This window comes from Lichenostomus cassidix, chromosome 27, assembly GCF_008360975.1.
Source record: "Lichenostomus cassidix isolate B80296 chromosome 27, HeHo_3.0, whole genome shotgun sequence".
In the NCBI taxonomy this organism is placed as follows: domain Eukaryota; kingdom Metazoa; phylum Chordata; class Aves; order Passeriformes; family Meliphagidae; genus Lichenostomus; species Lichenostomus cassidix.
The window spans coordinates 1,207,269-1,232,114 of NC_139507.1; the positions used below are offsets into that span (position 1 = coordinate 1,207,269).

Consider the following 24,846-nt stretch of genomic DNA (forward strand, 5'->3'; position numbering starts at 1 on the left):
GAGAGACATCAATAAATTAAAGGCCCTTATTTGATTACTCAGTGTGAAAGATTCTCAAATTAATCAGGCTGGTGACCATTTTGCAATCTGCTGCCAAGTGAGGAATAAATGAAGCCTTTTAATTCGCCCATTGTAGCCCAGACAAAGCCAGGCGAGGGGCCTGGGTGCTCTGAGGTGCAGTGGGAGATGAGCACGTTCTGCAGCCAATGACGATGAAAAAAAGCCCAAATCACAGCGCTGTAATAATGCAGGAGCGTGAATAATTTCACTGTCACTATGTATTAAAGCAGCCTGGGAAGAACAGCACGTGGGCTGAGCCGGCGCATCGATTGGTTCCAGATGACATCATGATATGTCAAGGCACGAGCCCAGGCGCCTTTTATCCCGGAATAAAAGGGATGTGCCATTGGACGTGCTGGAGCTCCCTCTGCCGGGCTGCTCTGCGGCTGGAGCTGCTCTGGGCTCCTCATTTCACACTCAGCCGCAGTGATTCCAACCCAGCCACCCCTAAACCCCTTTCTCCTCATTCCATTGCACCTGAGAACGCGGAGAAGAGATGGCAGAGGACAGGAAGGTCTGTGGGTTACCTTCCTGCTGGAGAAGTGTGCGTGCTTCCCCAGTTTGTTGTTGAGGGCCTCGAGGAACATCTCATCTGTGACTTTACCCACGTTCATGCAGGCGTCGTCCAGAATGGCAATGATCCCTTTGTGCTGCTGCTCCACCAGGTCCACGATGACCTGGTTGTTAAAGTAATCAATCTGCAGGAAACAAAGGACAGGGGCATTGGTGACCTTGGCTGCAGAAATGGCAGGGCCAGAGCACCCACTGTGACAGTGAGGAGCAGTCAACCTCTGAACATGCAGATCTCTAATTCCAGATCTAGCAGGCTGCTCTCCTACACTGAACAGCAAAGACAGTGATTTTTCACACCCCTCAGATACATCTCTAGACCTCTGCTGCAGAGTGCCCTTTAAAATGTCTTTTACAATTCAGCTGTGTGCAGTCACCACAGTGACAATGCACATCCTGTCCTTGGCATTCTGAAGAGAGTTTGAACAGGAAAACTCACGATTTTTACGTGTTACTATCAACAACTAGACCAAATCCATAAGCACTCAGAACAGAAACTCACAGGGATCTCTGTGGCATCACAGAGATGCCACAACAGGTTTCACCTCAGATCTGGAGTCCCTTGTTTTCCCAAGGGCACACGAGGTGAGGTGACAGGTGAGCTCCTGCCCCAGCCTGATCCCAGCCTGACAGGACAGCTGGCAGGGACACAGAAGTCCCATTGACTGGAGCCTGCATGTGGAGCCACTTCAGATCTGGGACTTGTGCTGTACACTGACCTCACCCCGACCTCTGCCTCCCCTGCCAAAGCACTCACATGCTTCCAGGGAATTCCCTCTCGCTGGTACTCCTCCTGCTCCTGCTTTAGAACCAGCTGAATGAAGAGCTGCTGCAGCTTTTCATTGCAGTAATTGATGCAGAATTGTTCAAAACTGCAAAAACACAAGAAGAAAAGGTGATGAGTGTTCTGGGAAAGGCAAAGGCACAACACTGGACTCTAGAAGGTGGCTCACCTGTTATTGTCAAATATCTCGAAGCCATAGATATCCAGGACCCCAATGACCGTGTTCTTCCCGTGCACTGTGGTGTCATAGTTCTTCACCTCGATGACATCGTTGATGTGTGTCACAATCCAGCAGAAGAGTCGCTCATAGATGGCCTGCAGGAAACACAGACTGAGGGCTCCTGCCTGCACCTGCCTCAGCTCTTCCCAGGAAATGCAACACAGCTCATTTCAGGCCTCCACCAAAGCTGCAGGTAATGTTCTGCTAAAAGTGAGCAGCTACTGACTGGGGAAAATACTCTATTGGAAGTATTTCTTCTCTTTCTTCCAAAACTCATTTATAGCAAGCTGAAACCTCAGTGAGGTCACTGGGTGCAGCAGTTCCCTAATTTGATTCCAGTCAGCTTTTCAGCTGCCTAATAAGTACCATTCCTGAGAATTATTCAACAATAGTGAAGAGCAAGGGAGAGGTCAGTCACAGAAATCCAACAAATGAACACAATGACAGGAAAATAATCCTGTTCACCTTTCACTATGAAAATGTTCTGTAGGCAGAGGCATCTTCAAAGTCTACATGTTCAAAATGTGCTATGAAGCTGGGTAAATACATTATCTCAGGAAAAGAAGTCAAGTTAATAATCAAGGACCTTCATAACTTCCTCTGTTCCTCCCTTATAATTTGATTTCTTAGCAGAGGAGGAACAATTGTCACTCCTGCCATCGGTACCCACTTTTCTCATGGAAGGTGTCCCTGCCCATGACAGGCATTTGGAACGAGATGGCCTTTAAGCTCCCTTCAACCCAAACCATTATATGATTCCTTTCAAATTAAAAAAGAATAACACTGTGTGTTTCCAACCTGAGTTATAGATGTTATAATTCCACTCTCTACTCTTTGAATATAACTGCAAAATGAAGTTGAGGATCCCATTTCACACCCTGTATGACACATTTGCAGATGCCAGCCTGTCCTGCAGCCTGTCACCTCCTCGGTGTACCTGGCACTGCTGGCTGTGGGAGCTGGATCCCTGTTGGAAGGGCGGGGATGGGGCTGTGCCACAAACCCCTACAGAATTCAGGAGCATGTAGAATCAGAGAGACATCTGGATGATGTACAGCAAGGACTGAGCTTATTGACCCTCCCAGGAATCCTCCTGGGACTGAGCACTGACACACATGCAGTTCTGAGAGCAATGCCTTCCTTGGGCAGCACTGATCTTTGCTGCACCGAGAGCTCCTCAGCCCAAGGGCAAAGCAGCCGAGCTGTGTCAGGGTGAGTGTCACAGAAGGAGCCTGGAACTCACCTTTGCAAAGGCGTCCCTGCCGTAGGTGGCCTCCTGCTCCGTGTGCTGTTTGTCGATGACATCTCTGCCCGTGGCCACCGTGCGGAACAGCAGCGCCTTCTCCACCAGCTCGGCCTTGGTGCCCAGCAGGTCGGCGATGACTGACACCACCTTCCCGTTCTCGATGATGGGAGTGTCTCCATCCACTGAGAACTTCAGGTTCCCCTGCAATCAGCAGCATTTCTCAATGTGCCCTTTACTAACAGGGATCAGCATACCCCAAGTCGCTCCATGTCCACCTGCTATTCCAGGCAGGAAATCTCCTGCCACACTTGAAGTCTTGCATATACACACACTCACAAAGCCCCAACGTCAGTGGGAGCAGCAAAGCCTTTCCTAAAGCAAAGCACTCCTGACGAGTGTTCAGCTCAGCTTTTGGGACAAATGACATCAAACACTTCCTGAGGTTTAATCAAACACCATCCGAAGATTCAGAGTGCAGGGACAGGGAATTACACCATGTACACAACTGCTGGATGTAGCATTTGCCTTCACTGCAGCTTACCAAGGAATAGCTGGGTGCAGTTCTCCCACAGAGGGGATGGGAATGGTGTGGGGAAGCTGAGAGGTCAGTGCCAGTGGGGCTGGACTGGCAGCACCCGAACACCACAGTTCTGCTGCTGAGTAGTGCTGTGCCAGGGTTCAGCAGTGACACCCCTGTGATCCACAGGAGAGGATGATCTCCCAGCCTGCCTGCATGGCCTCACTCCACTTTGTCTCCATTCCTTCCCAGCACTGCCATTCCAAGCAGGAGAAGGAACTAGAACAAAGCTGTTCTTTGCCACCCTCCTCCTGCCCACCTCTCTCCTCAGGGAAACATAAGAGCTGAGCTACAAGGACACTGCAGGGAGGAGGCTCTGGAACTCCCAGGCGGATCCAGGAGAAGGAAGGACTTCCTGAGACTCAGAACATGAAGAATTAAGAGGTCTCCTGTGTTTCCTGTGCTCAAGCCTTCACCATGAAGTGAAGCAGAACCACTGCAGTGATTGTGAGTGTGAGGGCAGAAAATGAGAGAAACTCCCTATCTCCTCTCTGCCAAACCCCAAAAAATCCTTTTTCAGAACATTTAACATCTCCCAGTACTTAGTGGTATGTCTGGTTTGGGATCTGGAACATGCAGGAGTGCATGTGATCATCACTGCAGCGTCCTGTTCCAGCAAAGACTTGCTCTCACCATTGGAGCTGTGAACTCCAGGCAACAGAGCTTCCCAGTGCTTCTGCAGCAGGCAAATCAGAGCTGCTGGCAGTACAAGTCCTCCTGAGGAACAGCTCAGGGATGGATACAGGGATGGATAGCCATGGGCAGGGAGCTTACCAGGTGCAGAATGGCTGCCACGATTTTGTAGACAGTCTGAATCTCCTCCTGCTTGAAGCCAATCACTTTCATGGCATCAGCGACTGCCTTGAACTCAGCCCCATCGTTGATGGAACACTGAGGAGAGAGAGAAGTTTGGAACGGGGGGTTTAATGGAAGTCAGCTGTGAAGAAACAAGGATTTCACAAGCCCATGGGAAATAGAGATGCACTTTGATGTTTCTCAGATGCAAGACACTGTCATGAGCTTTCCCAGCTTACTCCAATGCCATCTTGCATGCTTGGACACTGAACCCTGCATTGCAAACATGTATTCTGGCAGCAGGAGACACAGAAATCCACCACAGCACCATAAATTTCCCAGTGGAATTTGCTGAGAAAGAGTTCATAGAAAATCCTGGAAGATCAGGGACAATCTGTGCAGTCACAGACCCTCTGAGGAGAGGCTGCAGAGCATAAGAAGGAAATCTGTGGTCTCCACCTTTCTCAGGATGAGCCTCTCCTTCCCTGCCTGCAGCCTCCTGGGCTTGTTTTCAATGCACATTTTTAGAGAAAGTAAGCAGGCATGTGAGAAGGTCTCTGGGCTTCTGTACCAAAGAGCATCTCACAAAAGCACCTAGAAAATCAGGGAGCCTTTTGTCTGGACCTTGCTTCTGAGGGACAAGACTAGGGACAACTCCAGATGTATCTGAAGTGTTCAGGATCTTGTCCTAAAAACTTTATGGGTTTGTTCCCGTCTTTCCTGCTCAGACTTCCCTCTTGAGAACAAGCCAGACATGAAGACTCAGTGCTTCAGGAACTCAAAGACCCTGCTGCAAAAAAATTATGGCTTTTTGGGGCAGAAAGCAGTTTAAGTTATCCATTATGGAGCATGGAATATCTGCCACTGGTAATGGGTCACATACCTATGCCTGCATTTATTAGCAAATAATTTTACTGCTGCTTATTTGCAGACACAAATGCAGCATGCACAGGTATATTTGTATATTTTAAGCAGAATACAAGCACATTTTTTCTATGATTCTAAGTACACTCATGCTTTGTCGTGATGGGCCAAAAACTCCATTACAAACAGCACACCAGTGTCACCTTTCCATATTCATCCCCACTGAACTCATCTTCTGCTAACTCAGCAGTGCTTTGAGCATTTCCATCAGCATTTCCAATGTTAAGCTGTCCCTGAGTCCCTCAGACCCCTCACCTTGAGCTGTGCCCCAGGGCAGATGTAGCTGTAGGCTGATGTATCCTTCTGGAGGTGCAGAGAACGCAGGAGCTGCTCAGAACCTCCCTGCAGGAGCTGCACAAAGAGTGTTTTAAATGGTGAATGAAAAACATAAAATAATTATTTTTTTCTAGCATTCATATGCTTGACAGGCAAAATCATAAAAATATTAATTACTGCTGCAGTATCTGGATCAGGACACAAGATGGGTGAGAGGCAGAGTCTGCACTGGAGCAGGGCTCTGACACCACAAATCACTGTCCTTTAGAGACACAACTGTATAAAAACCAGCCTGACTACTCTCACAGACCTGTTCACACCTGTGCCATGCCACAGCTGTGTCTTGGCAAGCACATTGCCCACACAGAGACTTTTCCTCCTGGAAATGACACGTCCATGAGGAAAGTGCTAACATGCCATCATGGAGCACTGAGAAAGTGGGAAAAAAATAAACAAATTTGCCCTTCCCTCCCTACAGAATCAAGGTTATACTAATAGGCTGACCATATCCCCCAAAGAACACACAGGGAACCACCACACAATGTGGAAGACATTAAAGAACATCCAAAAAACCAAAAAAGTCAACTTGGTGTCATAAAATTACTTCCATATGGACTAAAGGCCTCAAGAGAAAATAGAGGGATTAGACTTAGTACAAATAAAACAGTGAGTCAAAGTCCAATGTCCTACCATATTTGTTTAGTCAGCCTCCTTTTAAATTTATAAATGTGTTAATAAGGGACCAGAGGACAGAAAACAATCCATCTTCCCAGGCTCCCTCCCAGCCCAGGCCCACACAGAGAACCAAAGAACCCAAGATCACCCAAGGTGCTGCAAAAGGGAACCTCTGCAAAACTGGAGGGGGTGAAAGCCCTGAGTGCTCTGCCCAAGGTGTCTGGGAAACTGGGGCCAAGTCATTGCTTCAGCAAAGGAACACAAACCTGGTAGAAGGAGTGGAAGCTTCGTTCCCCGGGCTGCTGCACGATCACACGGGACTGGGACAAAAAAACCACAGAGCTGGGTGTTACTGGGACATCAGCACCTCCCCTCAGGCACCCAGACCACCAGAACAGCCCAAATCCATCCCACCTCACACTCAGGCTCTTGGAAACACCATCCCACACGTGTGACCCTGGAGCTTGAGGTCTCCAATCAAAAGCACCAGCTTGTGTAACAGCTGCAATGTCCTCCTTCCACCAGGAATCCCATGGGGGAACCACAGGGTTGCTTTCATGGAAGAGTCAAATAAAACATCACTTTAATTTTAGAATTATTTAATCACTGGAAATGAAAACCAGGACTCTGTGACTACAGACAAATGCTCAGGGCCTGGCGGTCACCACTCCTACTCCCCAGGCCAGGCTGCCCACAGCACCAGCCATGGTGCAAGGAATGCTCTGGTCTGACTCAAGGGTCTGGTTTTAGGGAGCCATAGCTCCATTCCAGAATCCTCATTCCAAACCAATGTAAAACAGCACAAAAAAGGGTTAAAAGCAGCAGACATTCAGTCAACAAGTAAAGTATCCTTATTGTATGCTACAGGTTTGAGCTATGAAGAGTGATGAGACACAAAGCTGTGCCAGGGGAGGTTGAGGTTGGATTTCAGGGAAAGGTTCTTCCCCAGAGGGTGCTGGGCACTGCCCAGGCTCCCCAGGGAATGGGCACAGCCTGAGGCTGCCAGAGCTCCAGGAGTGTTTGGACAGCACTGCCAGGGATGCCCAGGGTGGGATTGTTGGCGTGTCTGTGCAGAGCTGGGGTTGGACTGGATGATCCTGTGGGTTCTGTCCAACCCAGGATATTCCATGATTCACTGTGTTCCTGCTGCAAAGCCACTGTCTGTTACTACTTGTGTTCAGGCCAGAGCCTCCACTGTTTTCAAATGGAAAGAAATTTAACTTGGGAGAAGTCAAGAATATGAAATAAACAACCAGGATAAATAAATCATCAGGATTTAAGTCACTGCAGCTGCAGTCCCAGCCCTCTTTCTACATCAAAGTATCCCAAGTTAAATGTTTGGGTTTGTTGTTTTGTTTTTTAAAATAAAGTGTTTATTCTGAAAATAGACTTCAGGGAAATAAGGGGAGAAGTAAAAAAGAAACACAAACAAAAAAGGGTGTTGGCAGATGTGGTCAAACACATAATCAAAGCCAGACGTGTCTCACACAGCAAGATCTGTTAATGGCTCACGCCTGGTTTCTCCAGTTTTACATATTCCAATGTTTTCAGACACCACTTAATGACACAAAAAAGATAATTATGCTCAGGATCACAATATATATATAAAAACAACACTACCAACAGCTCACCCAAGGCTGTGGCATTACTCCAAAATAACACTTCTCAAGCAAACTTGCTCCCTACAGCCCTGTAGATCTCCTTCTCCAGGGAGAGCTCAGTGCAGGAATACAAAGCAGGAGTTGTGCTGAGGGTGAATTGTATCCAAAATAAAGGCTTCACACACCCACACACACAAACTCCTTTGGGTAACACAGCCTGGTGAGCTCTGGAAGTCATGGTGCTCCAGGAACAGGGCACTGCCAGCACTGCAGTAACTTTCCTGACTCCTGAGGAAAAATTAAGCCCTGGATTTATTTTCCATGTCCTCATACCTCACCTGCCGCTCATGTTTAAATGGAAAACTTTCTACTGGCAAAACCCAGATTGTAAAAGTAACTCCAGCAAAGGCTGTAACCCTGGAAGGGAGGGTGCCTCACCTTTTCCAGCAGGTAATTATTGATGTGCCCACCTATGGGGTCTCCCTTGAAATCGAAGTTGATGTCCATGTATTTTCCAAACCGGCTGGAATTGTCGTTGCGGTTCGTTTTGGCATTGCCAAAGGCCTCCAACACGCAGTTGGATTTCAGCAGGATGTTCTTCACTCTGCAGCAGGGACGGATGGAAGAGGGAACAGGGTAAGACTACAACACTCATACCATGGGATTTTTTTTTCACAGCCATTTCTCCAGAAGGATTCAGTGCCAGCAGTGATGCTCTTTGATGGCACATTTGGGCAGATGTAGATGACATCAGCAATCCCATGGGAAATCAGCTGGGAGCTGTCAGCAATGCTCCTCAGAGCAAGCAAATGCTCTTTGCATCAAAGACCAGCCCCCCCTGAAAACAGCACCAGAAATACAATTTCTATACATATTTGAATTCTGAAACCACTTTTCTGAACTCTTTTTCAAGGCATTTTCAAAAGTTAATTCAGGGTAGGTTTAAGTCTGTATCAGCAGAAAGCCACATTCTTTGCTAACAAACATTTACTCCAGGACAGAGAGGGACATTTTGCAACTCAGAATCATGTGAGCCTGGAAGGCCACGGAATACACTCCTTGCACACACCATGGTGTTCTAGCCCACCCAAATTTCAGGCAATTTGCCCCAAGAAAAGTGATTTAGAATCATTTAGGTTGGAAAAGACCTCTAAGATAATTGAGTCCGGCCATTAGATGATTGATATTGGCTGCATGATATTTCTAAATGTTGTTTTGATTTTGAAAATTTGAACTTTCAAAATAAACTTTTCCATGTGATTTCAGCAATTAATGTTGCAAAATTCCCAGAGTAAAAGGAGTACCTGAAGAAGTTAAGAATAAATCAGCTTGTACAAGAGACCATCTGATAACGTGGTGCTACAAAGCCCACAGAAAGAGATCCCCAAGCAGGAGAATTTCCCTTCTTTTCCAGCCCAGGCCTTACCTCTCCACCTCAGCCCTCTGCCCGGGGTTGGTGATGGCTGCTATGTACTGCATAATGTATTTACTGGCCTCAGTTTTCCCAGCCCCGCTTTCACCTGGGGGCAGAAACATCACGGTGACCAAACAGATGAAAAAAGCAAAGCAAATCACTGGACAGAAGACCTTAATTCTACCCCAATAATGCCTGGGGGGATTGATTTTTTCATTTTAAAGTAATCTTTTTGTGCACTTGGGACATTTTCTAAACACAGCCTGGCTGCTGCTGCTGCTGCTGGGCTGACTTTGAGCAATTGTGCTGTGAAATTTCACAGGTCGGGAGAAGGGCTGGCACACAGAGGATCAAAGGAATATTGTTAGAGGAGAAAGCCTGGCCTGCAGCAGCACAAGGGGCCACTGTTCAGCACCCCAGCCCGGGGCTCTCTCCTTTCAGAGCTGCCCAAGCACGGGGACATCAAGGAAACGAAGTGCCAGGATCCAGCCAGGGATCACTTTGGTACAAGCCCTGCTCCCACTGCCAGAGCCATGGCCTTTCAGTGGAGCAGGGAACAAACAGTGGCCAGTCAGGGCAGGGACAAAAATCAGCAGCTCCTGAGGAGAGACAAGCCCAGCTCTGTTGATCCCAGCTCTGCTGATCCCAGGTCACACTTGATCCCAGGTCACTCCAGATCCCAGGTCCGCTGATCCCAGGTCACTGCTGATCTCAGGTCACACCTGATCCCAGCTCCACTGATCCCAGGTCACTCCTGATCCCAGGTCACACCTGATCCCAGGTCACACCCTGGAGCAGACACAGGGCTCCTGCTCACATTACCCCTCTGCAGGCACAGATCCAGCTCCTGACTGGCACCAGCTCTTGAATGAGATAAGAAATAATTGTGCTGGTCTCCACACACGGATTCAAATGCAAATGAGCAGCTTTAAGATTAATGAAGTTTCATTTATAAAACGCTGTCATTAGCCAAACCATTATTCTCCTTCCGCCTGGAATTTCACACAGATCAAATGCTCATCACCATGCACAACCCTCCCAGCCTACCTGAGATGACAATGCAGGTGTCTTTGGATCGTCTCTTCATGGCTTTGTAAGCAGCATCAGCGATGGCAAAGAGGTGGGGAGGCCTCTCGTAGAGCTCCCTGCCCTTGTACTGCTCGATCATGTCCTTCCCGTAGATGTTCAGGTTCTTGTAGGGATTCATGGAAACAACCACCTCCCCGATGAAGGTGTAAATCCGGCCTTTCTCGAACCTGCCCGGCAGGAGACAAAATGCAGGAATCAGACAAATGAAGAGGCTCAGGACAGGCAGCTGCCCAGGCCATCAGGTGAACTCTTCCATCCACCACCCTATGGAAACACTACAATAAAAACCTGGCTCCAAACGTTCCCCGAGCAGGGCTGGCCCAGCAGCAGATACAGACAGACCTGAGAGTACAAGGGCTATGATCCAGGGCTGGCTTTGAGCTCTACCACCTACAAAGGACATTTCTACTTCTGTTTCACTTCCAGATACATGATATGGAATTTACTGGTCCTACAACTGACAATAACTGAACACGAGTGTGAGGAGCACATCTAACCTCCTTCATAGAGGGGATTTACAGGCAAGTTCTTTTTTCACATTCTGCAGCTGTCCATGACCCAGCTCAGGCCCTCACTGAGAGGTTTGATCACACTTGAAAGTAAACAAAGACAGAAGCCCAGGAGGGAATTGCAGCCTCTCAGCTCTAGCAATGAGCCCTATTTGCTGGGGAACACTTTGGTATCATCACTGCTATTAAACCAGAGGGGAAAATTTCTAATGTGTGCAAACAACCCTAAACGACACCATTCCTATCCCTACCTGCCCCTTCAATTCTTTCTGCAAACAAGACAGAAAATAACTTGATGTTAGTTTAAAAAAAAGTGTAAGTTAGGAAATGTTTCCAAAAAAATTCCCATTTCATTGAAAGTTACTGATCAGAAGAGCTCAGAGTAACTCCAGATTAACAGCTGGGGAATTCACACAGCATTTGTTTCTCAGGAGGAGAAAGGACAACAGCAGGTTTGGGGATCAACACACAAACCCTGTGTAGAGGAATTCGTCAGGAAAAACAACCATGTATACTTAAACACAGTGCACAATCGAGACCTGATGGGCCAAGCGTAGTCCTTGACCTGTCCTTGACGGACACGGAAAGGGGAAGATGAAAGGTAGTAAAAAAGAAAAGAGGATGTATAGCACGATACAGGTAACTGCATAGCTAAGGCAGTTGCGTGATTGCCAATCAGAAGTAAGTAGATGTGCGTGAACCTGAGCATTTAACCAATGAAACTGTAGCTGCTGTCGTGTGGACAAATTGAGACGTTATAAAAGGATGTAAAGTGTCCAAATAAAGCGAGTATTGACCTTAATTATATCGGCGTCCTCAATCCTCCGCATCGCCTCTCCTAGACATTTTGCTCTACACATGGTGCCCGAACAGGGACCGAGTGCTTAAATGCGATGAACTCCACAGCATCAGCACGGCTGATACTGGGAGCAGGAGGGGCGAAAGGGCAGAGTGGGTATGAGACGGAGAAGAATCTTGGAAGCCTGGAAGACTGAGCTGGCCGATCAACCCTCTGCAGGAATAAGAGTCGCAATGGAAACCAACGCCACGGTTCGGCTGCTCGTGGGGATCCTTTCCAAGAGAGTCAGCGAGGTCAGCCCTAGAGGGTGCCTAATTAAATGGGCGCACAAACGAGGGCAATGTCATGAGACTTCGCTATTGCTTAGTCCTGGAGAGTGGAGGGAAGTCAGGACCCTACTACAGGAAGCCACCATAGATGGGGGAAGGGAAGCAAAAATGGCAAAAGATCTGGGGGTGCCTTGGCAAGCCATTATCAATGCCCTAATTGAAATGAAAGCCGAAAGAAAGGTGGCAGTAGTGGCAATTGATGTGCTGCGCCCAGAGCCCGAAAAAACAACTACAGAAGGCCCAAAAACTCAAAGCAAAATCGCCTCGTTTTTTGGAGTCGGTAAGCAATTGCCAGTAAAAGGAATGACTGCTCCCACTGCATCCTCAGTCTGAGAGGTACTGAAAGAAAAAGGTGGAAGTGATGGCTCTGTGGCTGCTTCCCCCTCTGCCAATAGTGCGGAAGTACCTCTGCCCCCAGGCACAGGAGAAGTTACACCCAAAAGGCAGGGCGCTGATGGTGGGCCAAACTGCTGGCCAGCAAGGTCGCCATCATCCTCTGAGTCTGGCTCCAGTGAGGCGGCTCACGCATCAACCCCAACTGAAGACAAGAGGAGTAATGACTCCGTAGAACAAATGTTTAAAGAGGTGACAGGCAGGTTGGAGGACCTTGCCATAGAGCGTTGGGAAACGGAAAGAAAGAAACGTAAAGGATCCCCTTTACATGGTCACCGTTGACATGATTTGTGGTCAAGGACTGTGTGTGACTACCAGCGTTCAGCTGACTTTCCCCACAATTCTCCATCAGCTGTCTCAGACGCTGGCACACCGTGCAATGTATGAGATTCCTGCAGATTCGCGTGCTTCACACTTTACGACAGTCAGGCAAGGAGCTACAGAAACGTACAGCGCATTTATAGACCGACTGTCGCAAGCGCTGAAACAGCATTCCAAGTTACCGTCAGAAATGCAGGATACCCTGTTTCGGATCCTAGCCTTCGAAAATGCCAACTCTAAGGCCATCTTGGCAAATGCCCCCCAGGGTAGTTCCGTAGTTCTGACAAGCTGCTGGTGTGTGCTTCTTGGGCAGAGCAGAATTTTCATGTTGCAACGATTGCCTCCGCCATTCAAGGCACAGTGCAAGGTACTATGGAACAGCAAACCAAGATCATCACGGCAGCCTTACAAAAGGGCCCAGCACAAAGACCAAAGAAAACAACTAGGAATATCAAAGGAGCTGCCTGTTATCGGTGTGGAGAAGTAGGTCACATGCGAAAGAGCTGTCATAAGGCAGTATGGCGTCGTAAGTGCAGTGCCAATAGCCACACTACGTTAGCATGTCGGAAGTCGGGAAACGGAAGGAGGAGCGCGAAGGATGGGCATCGCGTCAAGACACAAGTCAGTGCCCTGTCTCTGGAACCTCCGATGGGTTCTTACTTCACCACAGATCCGCCACCTGGTTCAGCCTGGGGATCGATGTGGAAACCACAACAGATGTAACCCTTAACAATTCGAGAGCGTTCCTCGTCCCAAATGCCAATGGTCCTCTTTTTCATGAAGAATCGCGCATAGGTGGCCTCCTGCTTGGGTGATCTTCTGACGGGAAGCAAGGTTTAATTGTCCTGCCTAGAGTCATTGATCCCGACTGTACTGGCAATATCAAAATCATGGTCTATACCCTGCTCCCCCCATTACATATTCCAGCGGGAAGTGAGATCACCCAGATTGTAGCATTGTCTAATGAGCACCCTAGTTGAAGCAGCCCTCAGCCGGTCGAAATGGCTGCCCGAGGGCCCAGAGGATTTGGATCAACCAGGCCTGCGGTGCTGTTTACACAAGAACTGCAGTCCCGACCTACTCAAAAGGTCGTGCTATCCTCTAGCACTGGAACTATTGAACTGCACCCGCTCTTAGGCACTGGGGCTGACATGACGATCTCAGCACTCATAAGTGGCCTAAGCATTGGCCCCTCCAACACCCCGCTACGCAGGTGTTGGGAGTTGGAGGCATGAAAGTTCCCCTGTTAAGTAAACTTCTTATTCAGTTTCGATTTCAAGACAGACAATGTGTCACATTGCGCCCATATATGATGGCCCTACCCAACAGCCTAGAAGGACTAATAGATCGAGACATTTTTCTCTACAACCCTGGATTTCCAGCGCCAATCCCTGTTCGCAGTTGTACTTAAACCTCAGGACGTTAGATGGCGCCAGAACCCCTCCACAGAGCCCAGGAGCCTCAGATCCTGATGGTCTCCGGCACAAATTCCAGCATTACTTTATTCAATTTATTACCACCCCCATGTGGTGACAGCCCTGACATTTTCTATTGTTCATTTGAGAATTTTCTGCAGCATCTTGGCAGCGTCAGATTTTAGCAGGTGTAATAAAACTCAAGAAATATCATCCAGCAACCAACATTCCACTTTCTAGAAGTGTTTGTGCCTCCAGTTCCAGTTTCCTCCTGCAATACTGCACTGAAAAGACACAAGAATTGCAAAACAGTCCCTTGTTCCTGCATCAATTTTAACTGAAGGTGTCCTGATACGCATTTCCCAAAACATTAGCGAGCTTAAAATGCAAAGATATTTCACATTTTTGAGATATATACTGTTTGAAAAGTACCAGTAATGTTTTAGAAAATATAAGGTCAACATAATCACCAATACCAATACCCATAATTTTAAGTTTGTGGAAGATCCCAAACAGGCAGAAGTGCAAAGGGATTGGATACCAGAGCCCTTGAGGGACTGCAGATACAGGGGAGAGCTTGAAAAGCCAAACCCACACAACAGTGTTGCTATTAAGGAGATCAAGTCACACTGGGACATCAATATGTAATGGAAACCACTACAAGGACATCACAATCAGCAGAATCCTCCCACCTTTTGGAGATGGACACCCGAAAACGATGAGTTACCCAGTGGAGAACATACAGGCTGTTCTCCCAAGTCCCTGCCCAGCAGCACAGAACTGCTGCTCAAGGCACTACTGACGCTGAAAATAAAGACACAGCAGATTGTGGAGGAGGTTTTAAGCCCCATCAGCAGCTGGAGGGTTCATGGCCACAGAGTGGGTGAGTGGGGTCATTTAAGCTGAGGAGAAATAAAGAAACAAAGGCCATCCCGGCTGCAGTGCTGTGCCAAGCCACCATTACAGCACCCAATACTCTGACCTCTTCCTTAAGTAATGAATTATGTAAACTTGCATTGCCAGAACCCAGTTTAAGTTTCCTCCCATGACAGTTCAGCATTCCTGAGTGAATCATAGAATCAGGGAATATCCTGAGTGGGAAGGGAATCCCAAGGATCATTGAGTCCAGCTCCTGGCCCTGCACAGACACCTCAACAATCCCACCCTGTGCATCTCTAAGAGCATTGTCCAAACGCTCCTGGACCTCTGGCAGCCTCAGGCTGTGCCCATTCCCTGGGACACTGTTCAGTGCCCAGCACCCTCTGCCTCTAAGCAGAACCTCCACAACTGGCCCTGCCAGCCTGGCCCTGCAGAGTCCCCGCTCCGGAGGGGCTCCAGCTGGGATGCTGGCACAGGCAGCAGGCTCACATCCTGCCTGCCACTTCCCCACAGCTCAGCTCAGACGACAGATCCCACACTGGGCCTCCAAGCCAAGTTCTGAAAGCTTTCACTGGGCTCTGATGAGTTGTGTCTTCAACTCTGTGGCAAGAAGCAGATGGAGATGAGGGGGAAGAAGGATCCATCTCCAGGCTTGACAAACAGGCACCTCTCCAGCCTGGCTTTAGGGATACAGAGTTTATGAACAACTGATACCCCCATTCACTGCTCAGCTCATTCCCCTTTATTTCCTAGCACCGGAGTTAAAATTCCAGAGCTGTGCTCAGATGTTCCCACCAGGAGCTGCAGCTCCTCACCCCTCCTTGCTGATAAAGCCCCTTTTCATCCCTGAGTGTGGCTCAGCACAGCAGCAGGCCAAGAACAGCAGGGCCTGTTTTCCTGGCTGCACAGCTCCGGTGGGAGAGCCACGTTTGCCTTGCCTATGGAGAACTCCGGAAAACTAAAGAAAACAACCCACGAGGGCAGTGAAAACAGGGAGGTTCGAGCTGTGTTAAATCCATGATTCCTCTGCAAGGCAAGGTCACAAAACAAGACCACAAATCCATTTGGTGCTTCTCGCAGCCAGCACAGTCACTTTAGTGCTGAGGCGTAACTGGGGTTTTGTTATTCAAAGCAGCAACGGTGCAGCTCCTTGATAAAAGTTCCTCAATAAAAGGAACCTCAATATCCACTCCTGGGCCAACACCCTCATGGTCAAACCTTGTTTTGTATCTCAAGGAAATCACATCAACTCGTACTACAAAAAGCCATCTTCCTGTAATAATTCCGAGTGAATTTTTCTGTGCCAATGTCATAGAATCACAGAATCTCCCGAGCTGGAAAGGACCCAACAGGGATCATCCAGTCCAGCTCCTGGCCCTGCACAGGCACCTCAACAATCCCACCCTGTGCATCCCTGAGAGTGCTGCTCAAATGCTTCTGGAGCTCTGGCAGCCTCGGGGCTGTGCTCATTCCCTGGGAAGCCTGTTTAGGGCCCTCTGGGCAAAGAACCTTTCCCTGATCTCCATCCCAAATCCCCCTGACACAGCTCCGGCCATTCCCTGTGTCCTGTCCCTGTCCCAGGGACCAGAGAGCAGAGCTGCCCCTCAGGAGGAGCTGCAGTCCTGGTGAGTCTCCCCTCAGTCCCCTCTCTCCAGCAGCTCAGCAGTCAAGAAGCAATTCACAGTATTTAATCCTTGTGGGTTATTTTGATGAGGACCATCAGATCTTTCATGAGAAGTTTTTATACCAGTTTTTATTATCTCATTAAAACATCAATTGATAATGAGAAAATAAAAACCAGTGAGTCACAGAATATAAATCATGTTAAGGGAGAGAAATTCTTCTCTAGGAAAGAAGTCCACTAAGGCAAGAAGACTTTTACTTTGTTTTGTAGTTTTTATTTTTAGGGAAAGGAGTCGGGAAAAAAAAATCTTTAAGTCCAGACAGTGTATGTTCACATGCAGCTGCTCCTGGAAAATACACTGCAGAAACGGGAACACTGAAGCAGAAATCTCCACCACCAGAGAGCACTCACATTTAGGATTTCCCCCACCTGACAAACCCTCCAGTCAAAAATAAAACTGTTCTTACCAAGGAAATGATGCAACTTCAAATGCACTCAACACAAATAAAGAAAAGAGTTAGCTGGCAAGACTTGGAACCCACACTCCCAAACAACATCTGTGGGACGGGACCGTTACACAAAGCCATCCCACCGGCCACCCCGCTCCCAGCACTCACACCAGACAGGGAGCTCCTAATTCATCATTTACATGGAACTCCTCTGCTCCAGAAGCCAAAGAGCCTGGGGGGCAGCACTGGCAGCCCTGAGCGCTGGGCAAACGGCTTCTCACTAAACCCCTTTGCCAGGCCTTGCCCATCTGTCCAGCATCCAAGGGACAGAGCATCTGCTGGCGAATCACGGCAAGTCAGCAGTTTGCTGTTACTTTATGAGACCTGAATTGTAGTTATTGCTATTATGGCTCATTTTCTACTGCAAAAAGCCTTTCTCTCGTCTGAACTGCTCCCCTCTCAACACTGCTCACAGACTGACAACAACACATTGTGAATACAGACACACTAAAGCTTTCCCTGTTAGCAGGTGCTCCCTGAGCCTCCTTGGTCTCACCCTTCCTGATGCTCCACAGATCCCCGGGACAGAACCTGCCCAGTCACTCACAGCACAGACACCCCCTGAGATGGGCTTTCAGTCTGGCTGTGCAGCAGTGGCTTAAAGGAAAGGAAATATTAAGTAAGAGAAAATAATTCAGGACAGAATCAGGAGTGCTACAGCTGCCTCAGCTGTGCTAGACAGCAGCTAACCTAGTCCCACTGAAGGTTAAGAGAAAAAAAACCTGATGGTTTTGAACTATCTCTATTTCCAGCTTATTTGTGAACTCCAAAGCACAAGTACAAACTGAAATATTGAGTACAAGCATACAGCTTTTTCTTCCTCCTCTGTGCATGGGAAGAATGATCCAGCACTGCACACCTCTGGCACATGGAGCAAGGGTAATTCCTTTTCCTGTTCCAAACACCCCATGTGGTTTGGGTTAATCTCCCAAATGGGATAACAAGTCTTAGTTATTTTTTTCCATTAAATATATACATTAAAAATCTGTGACTGCAGGCTTTGAGTCCATTCTCTTTGCAAACATGTGTGGAGACAATTAAAACTTGTGTTAATGAAGAGATGTACATAGACAGTCAAAGATGGGTCTTTGGGATGTGTTCACTAAGGAAGGAAATTTAAGCAGACCTCTAGCAGTGAAAGCGTATTTACCTGGTTTTTAAGTGCAAGAATGAGTAGCCTGCACTCTCCCAAGGGAACAACCACTCTCCTCATGCTTTGGGAGGTAAGCGACTTTCCTAAAGCAAACTTCACACTGTGCCTCAGGTACTTGTGTCTTTTCTGTGTGATCCAGGGTCTCTCTACTAGAGTTCAGTGCTGCTAAAGACTTTATTTTAGGTAAATCTCAAAATAAACTCAGCTGTCAAGCAGGACTTCGAGCCTTTCAGTAAATTGCCCATAAAGTGTCTCACAGCGAATCAGCCTCTCAGAAGAGCACTCAGATAAACAGGATTTGCGTTGGCAGAACTATGGCTAAAATATTCCTGCTGCTCTTGGAAAAACAGACCAGAAGACTGTCCAGTCAGTATAACCTCCCTGCACCAGGAAAATGATCCAAGTCTGTCCTGATCATGAATATGCATGTCAACAATATTCAAAATATGCATGTCTACAAGGTTCTGAGCCACACTGAGGGCCAGAAAAACTGCAATTAAATTCATTTCAGGTGCAGGTGAGATTTTTGCTTGCAGTTGGCCTGCATGGACTTGGCTTTCAGATGCTGCCAGTTGAACAAAATAGGAAATGCCATTTGGAGCGCGTTCTGCACCACTCCTTTCCTGTATGGAGGGAGCAGACAGGGCAGGGTGAGGAATACTCCATTCATCTGCAGCCTCCAGCCAGCTTTGAAAATTAGGTTAAAAGAGTTCTTTGTAATGATGTCATTTTTTTCTAAAGAAAATTAGCAAACTACGAGCGATCACTGTCACATCTTCCTCAACAAACCAAGGTTTAAGCAAATTGACTGTAATTTGATGAGGCTGATTCAGCTCCAACCCAGCTGACCCTTCAGTCATCCACCAGCTCTGCAAACCCACTGGGTAAGTAAGGTCAGGGGAAAGAAAATGGAAGATGGATGCTAAGCCAGCTCTAATGAATGCTGAATAAAGTCTAAAACTGGGAGATGTAGGAACAGGAATAATATTAAAATCCATCTCCTTAAATATAAAGTACTAACCTTGCACTGAAAAAATGCCAAACCACTAAACACAGGAGTCACTGAACTTTCATTTCTATTTGCGTCAGACCAGCCGAGCTCTCTGCAGCAGGGGAGCACTGCACACTCCTTTTCCAGCTCTGGAAGCACAGCAGAAGGCACAGGCAGACTTGAAACAGATAAGGAGGCAAAGGGAAGTTCTTTGAAAAGCCTCCAATACAACACAATGCTTTGTGGTTGATTCCAACCCACACAGGAGGAAGTTGCTGCCAGCACAGGTAGAGGAAAGCAGTTTGCTCCTGGTTGTTGTGTGTGGAACAGTAAATCACATTTCCAGTTTCCATGTGAAGATCTGGGTGGGACACTGTAAAATCCAAATGCAGTAACCACATTAGTGTGCTCTGGGTAGGATGGTGCCCTAAGTGCAGTCCTGAGAGGAAACTATCCTGTGATTCCAGATCTAACCAGAAAAGAGCAGAATAGGCTTGGGATAGCAGCAAACAAGAGACTTCCATCTACCCATCACCTCTAACTTTTTAATCTGTCAAATAAAAGTATGTAATTTATAAAAGGACAGTAAAAAGCAAAAGAAAGCTCAACAGTCAGGTAGGTTCTCTTCTCTGCTCCCATCACACCCTGAGTCAGCTGGAGCACTGAGCCTGTCATTCAAAGGAATTCATTTAAATGCATGAGACTCACAAAACTACTGAACAAGAGGAAAAGGTGGAAGAGATCACCTATAAATACCAGGGCAGATGAGAATCATCCTGCCAGGCAGCTGGAAGAAAACATTAAACAGAACACTACAGACCCATCCAAAGGGAAAATGGTAATGGAGGGCCCTGGCCAACACAGGTTGGAGAGGCAAAGCTGGAGAGCAGTTCAGTAGGAGCTGCAAGGACCTGGGAGTCCTGCTGGCTACAGCTGAGCTTGTTTTATGGACGTGTTTAAAAGATTTGGCTTCCTGCACAGACCAACAACTCACTTCATGATCCATTATGTTCCTTCCACTCTGATGTTACAGCACTCACGCCCTTAAAAAGGACGTTTTACCTTCATTCACCTCCTCTTTCCAAACCCCATGTCCACATTAACTGTAACCTGCCACACCATGATTATCTCAGCCTTCAATTTTGAGAATTCAGCTTTGCACATTTGACTATACACCACTGTGTTAAAGGATTTGCTACCTTCAGGCACTTCAGGGGACAAAACTGCAAAAACACCTGCCCAAAAGGCAAACACCAGGGCACTGCCTGGTGGCTGGACAGATTTGCATCATGAGGAAGATCCCGCCTGACTCCCTCACCCTAGTTCAGTGGAGTGTGAATTCTGCAGCTGTGGCTTTGCCCCAGTGGTGCCCAGGCAAGCTGATGCTTCTAAATAACGTTCTTGTGAAGGATGCTGGAAAAGCTATAAAATCCTTCACCCAGCAAAAAGATCTGGAAAAATACAGAAAAACAAAGCCCATGATGGAGCCCCTGTTCCTTGCTCCCAACTCTCCAGTAACTCAGGAAACAACAACCACTCACAAATAACATCCTCTGAACCTCCATCAGCCCCTGCACAGATGACTCACAGCCTTATTTTCTAAGCCATGTTCTAACACATACCTGGTGTGACACTTTCTCAACTCTGTCTACACTCTGGCTGAACTGGGGAAGGAGTTGACACCGTCTGGTTTACAGGGGATAAAGGGGAAACCCTGACAAGTCTTCAGGTGTGGGAAGGGCCAAGCTGGGGAGAAAGGGAGGGACAAGCCATGGTGGGCAGATGAAGGATGAACCTATTCGGGTGGTGGGAGGGCACTGTGTGAAGCCCTGGACAGATTCAGCCCCCTCACTTCCTATTGTTCCTTGAGCCCTTGGAGTGTTGCACAATTAACAGAACCATGCAATAATTACACCTCTATTCCCTCCACAAGCCCAAGTGCCAAGATACAGCCCCAATATTCCACAGGTTTTCTTTGGAAATGCCTGGAGACTCCTTTAGCAGTCAGCTGGCTGGGAGCTGCTGATGTTCAGCTGCTTCATTGTTCTGCTGGAAAGGAATATTCTGATTTGTTGAGCTCGTGGCCACTGCTGATCCATGGATGCTGCTGGAGCCCCTGAATGCAGCATTGTTTGGGACAGGGCTCAGAAAACTCAAGAATCATCTTGCAGCACTAAGATACAGAATCCCATCTGCCAGCACTCCAAAAGACTTGTTTGGTGCGCTGGTAATGTTACATCTAAAATAAGATTAGGTGCCTTACTTACATACCTATAGGCCATACAGTAGAAAATGCAAAATATGCAAATAATGACTTGTGTTTCTGCATCATTAGGGCTTCCTTTGGAGTTGCTGCAGTGATCTGCACCATGTCACCCCAAACCAAATACTGATGGTGCTTACACAGGCCTGTGTGTTGTCTGGCTGGGACACTAGGCTGTGACACCAGGCTGAGAGTGACACTGGTCTGTGACACTGGGCTGGGACACCAGGGTGAGAGAGACACTGGTCTGTGACATTGGTCTGTGACATTGGTCTGTGACACTGGTCTGTGACATTGGGCTGTGACACCAGGCTGAGAGTGACTTTGGGCTGTGACACTGGGCTGTGACACAAGGATGAGAGTGGCACTGGGCTGCGACACTGGTCTGTGACTTTGGGCTGTGACACTGGGCTTCTCCAGACGTCCTGGGTTTTGCAGCACATGGTGATGACTCAACTCCGTGGTTTGGCCCATGAGCCATCCCAGCCCTTCCCAGTGCCAGCTAAGGGCTTTGGTGGACAAACCACTGTGTCTCCAAGCAGCAGATGAGGATATTCCACCTCCAGCTGCCCATCCAGCCCCCCAGCCAAAGATTCCCTTCTGCCACGTCTGCTGCAGGGACAATGAAGGACAGCTGTGACCTCAGCCACCCCCAGATTGCCACCAACGCCTTTCAGACACCAACGGCCTCAGCCAGAGCACGTGGTCAAAGAGCCACAAGCAGTGGAGGGGAAAATTAAGTTTGCAAATCACAAAGCAAATATGTTTCACCAATATGTCCATTAACTGCTCAGGCTGAAAGGACTTTTCCTCATGCTCCCTTGAAAGCATGGCTAGTCAGTAAAAGCTTCCCAGTTTGGATATAGATTTAGCTCAGGTTTCTTGTGGTGCTTTCTTTCATGCATTTTCTGTTTTAGACTGGAGAAGCTTCATGTCCCTAATAGTGATTTGAACAGAACTGCACTGAAATCCCTCTCCTCCACCTCTCAGTCTCTCCCATCACCAAGAAAGGAGCAGGAAGCGCCCTGGAAGACAAATCCTCAGGCTCTGTAGGAACAAGATCATGTCAGTGTGAAAAGGCCCAGTAAATACACGAGGTTTGCTCTTCCAAATAAAGAGCAACTAATATTTCACAGAAGGTTTGGGTGAGAAATAAAAAGGGGGTTTTAACTACAACCAAGTGCAGTGGGTTCATTTAAAGCCATGAGTATGACTGACCTGGCAGATTCAGTATCAGGATCTTTCTCCCTCTCACTGAAAGTCAACTTCAAAAACGGAAAAAGAGAAGGAACAGCACAGGGAATGCTTCAAACACCCTTGTGGGTATGGAAGTGCAGGGTAGGACTGGCAAGATAAGCAAATGAATTTGCACAGTGGCCTGAAGTACCTCACTTTACATTCTTTGAATGGAAAAGCAGCTGAGCAGCCGGAGAGCTGCTGTTTATGCATTCATCATCCACTGCAAAAGGAGTGAATTCCTAAATGGCAACTGTACACAGATAACCGAGGGAACATTAGCAATATGGAAAAGGACTTAAAAGGTTTGATTAGTAAAACAGATTACTTGATTTACATGCTGCTTGGTTTATTGTTTCAAATTATCACAGGAAAGATTGGGTTCATTTACTTCCCTTAACATTTGACGTATTTTTTTCTGTCAAAGACAGCTCCCACTCAGAAGCCAAAAGGCTATTCAAGTAATAATAATTTGAGACAGCACAAATACCACACAAATCAGAATTAACATGCAGATAACCCAAAAAGTATCTTCAATTTATCTGCCACAAGCCAAGCTGGCTTTGACCATAGCATCGGATTTTTAATCCTATGCCTGCGGAATTCAGAACCCTGTGAAATTATTTAATTTCCTTTTGAAGGACAAATCAGCCCAAGGATCCAGGCAGGTATCAATTCTGTGAGGTATCAATTGTCAGCTAATGAGCATTCGTTCATGACAATCTCCAAAAGTCAGAGCAGTGCCACAGTTTAATCAAAATGTTTAATAATGACATTTTCAGCCACTAATTACTCACTGAAAACAGTGATTTGGCCTGGAGTGGTGGTGAAGCGAATACTCTCAGCTTTGGCAGACCGAATTACACAGCAAGAGCAGCAGCATGGAGTAAAACTGCTGCTTCTTTCCAAGGGGTCACATCCAATCCCAGAGCAGCTGGCCCAGCTCAGGGCAGGGGTGATGGATCCTCCCCAGGTCCCCTCCAACAGCCCTCCCAAGCTCTGACACACATGGGCAGCTTCAGGTGACAGCTGAACAGAACTGGCATTTCCAGTAGGAACAGCACAGGTTTTCCAATTAATTTTGCTATCAGCTTTATTTAGATTTTTTTTTAAGGAATGAGCTTAATTAACAGTTCAGAGCTGACACATCCTCCTTCAAACGCAGCTCCCTCCCTCCCGAGCAATCAGCTGCTAAGCCCTTCTATGAAACACAAAGAAACATTTGGAATCAACAAGTCTGGCAGTCACAAACTGTCAATCTCTCTACACCTCTTACAAACATAGAGAAAACCATCTATCAGATGGAAAACATACTTGTCATGTCATTTTTCTGTTTTTTAAGTTAAATGGTTTGTGTTACCCTTCTCACACTCATCCCTGCTGCATGAGAGATGAGTGGATATCTCATCCATACTCATGCAGTTGGAATGATCTAGGTATTCCTGAATTACCAATAATTGTAAACAGAGGAATGGTCACTATCAGCTCCCCACACACTCTCAGTGATCACCCTCCAGCAGGCATTAGCAAATGAGGGAATGAATGGCTCTACTGCCTGTTTTCCAAGGACTTCTGGAAACAATGGAGTGCTTCGAGTTTCTCAGAATATTTTGCTGTGTCAGTGGGAAAGCACTGACAATCCACACGTTTCGGTGGCATTCCATAGTGGAATACAACTGCCAATCATTACATAGCACACACACCATGACATCAGCTTATCCATGATTACCCATGAGCAGCAAAGCTGCCACCCTCACCCCAAAGCAGCCTTTGTTGAACTAAAGGAATTCTGCTTTGAATGAAAGACTTTGAACCCCCAATACACACAGCACTGAGTACTTGCATTTTAGACACTGTATAGAAGGTAATGCAAGCCACTAACACATGGCTCTCTCACACCCAGATCCTCAAGGCATTTTCACGTTCTGTTTATTTAACGCAGCCACGGCTTTAAGGTGAAGAAGGACAGGGTGAAGGAGGACAGGGTTAGATGGGACATCAGGAGGAAATTCTTCCCTGTGAGGGTGGGGAGGCCCTGGCACAGGCTGCCCAGAGAAGGTCTGGCTGTTGCTGGATCCCTGGAAGTGTCCAAGGCCAGGTTGGAGTAACCTGGGATAGTGGGAGTTGTCCCTGCCAATGGCAGGGGGTGGCACTGGGTGGGCTTTAAAGTCCCTCCCAATCCAAACCATCCTGT

General features: G+C 47.4%; 1 protein-coding gene and 1 long non-coding RNA gene across 2 annotated transcripts in view; one reads left to right on the forward strand and one right to left on the reverse strand.

Annotated features, from left to right (window-relative positions):
- Positions 1-24,846, reverse strand: part of MYO1D (myosin ID) — a 157,031-nt gene that overhangs the window by 108,525 nt on the left and 23,660 nt on the right. Inside the window, exons 2-11 of the mRNA XM_085083545.1 lie at positions 10,190-10,398; positions 9,155-9,248; positions 8,167-8,332; positions 6,394-6,447; positions 5,432-5,527; positions 4,232-4,348; positions 2,878-3,081; positions 1,584-1,729; positions 1,388-1,502; positions 588-758 (exon numbers count right to left, since the gene is read on the reverse strand). Coding sequence (XP_084939671.1) covers positions 588-758; positions 1,388-1,502; positions 1,584-1,729; positions 2,878-3,081; positions 4,232-4,348; positions 5,432-5,527; positions 6,394-6,447; positions 8,167-8,332; positions 9,155-9,248; positions 10,190-10,398 — 1,372 coding nt within the window. The remainder of the gene's footprint in view (positions 1-587; positions 759-1,387; positions 1,503-1,583; positions 1,730-2,877; positions 3,082-4,231; positions 4,349-5,431; positions 5,528-6,393; positions 6,448-8,166; positions 8,333-9,154; positions 9,249-10,189; positions 10,399-24,846) is intronic.
- LOC146426413 (uncharacterized) lies at positions 1,696-6,032 on the forward strand. Its single transcript, XR_014856716.1, has 3 exons — positions 1,696-1,827; positions 3,650-3,904; positions 4,981-6,032. It is a non-coding gene; the product is annotated as an uncharacterized LOC146426413 (long non-coding RNA).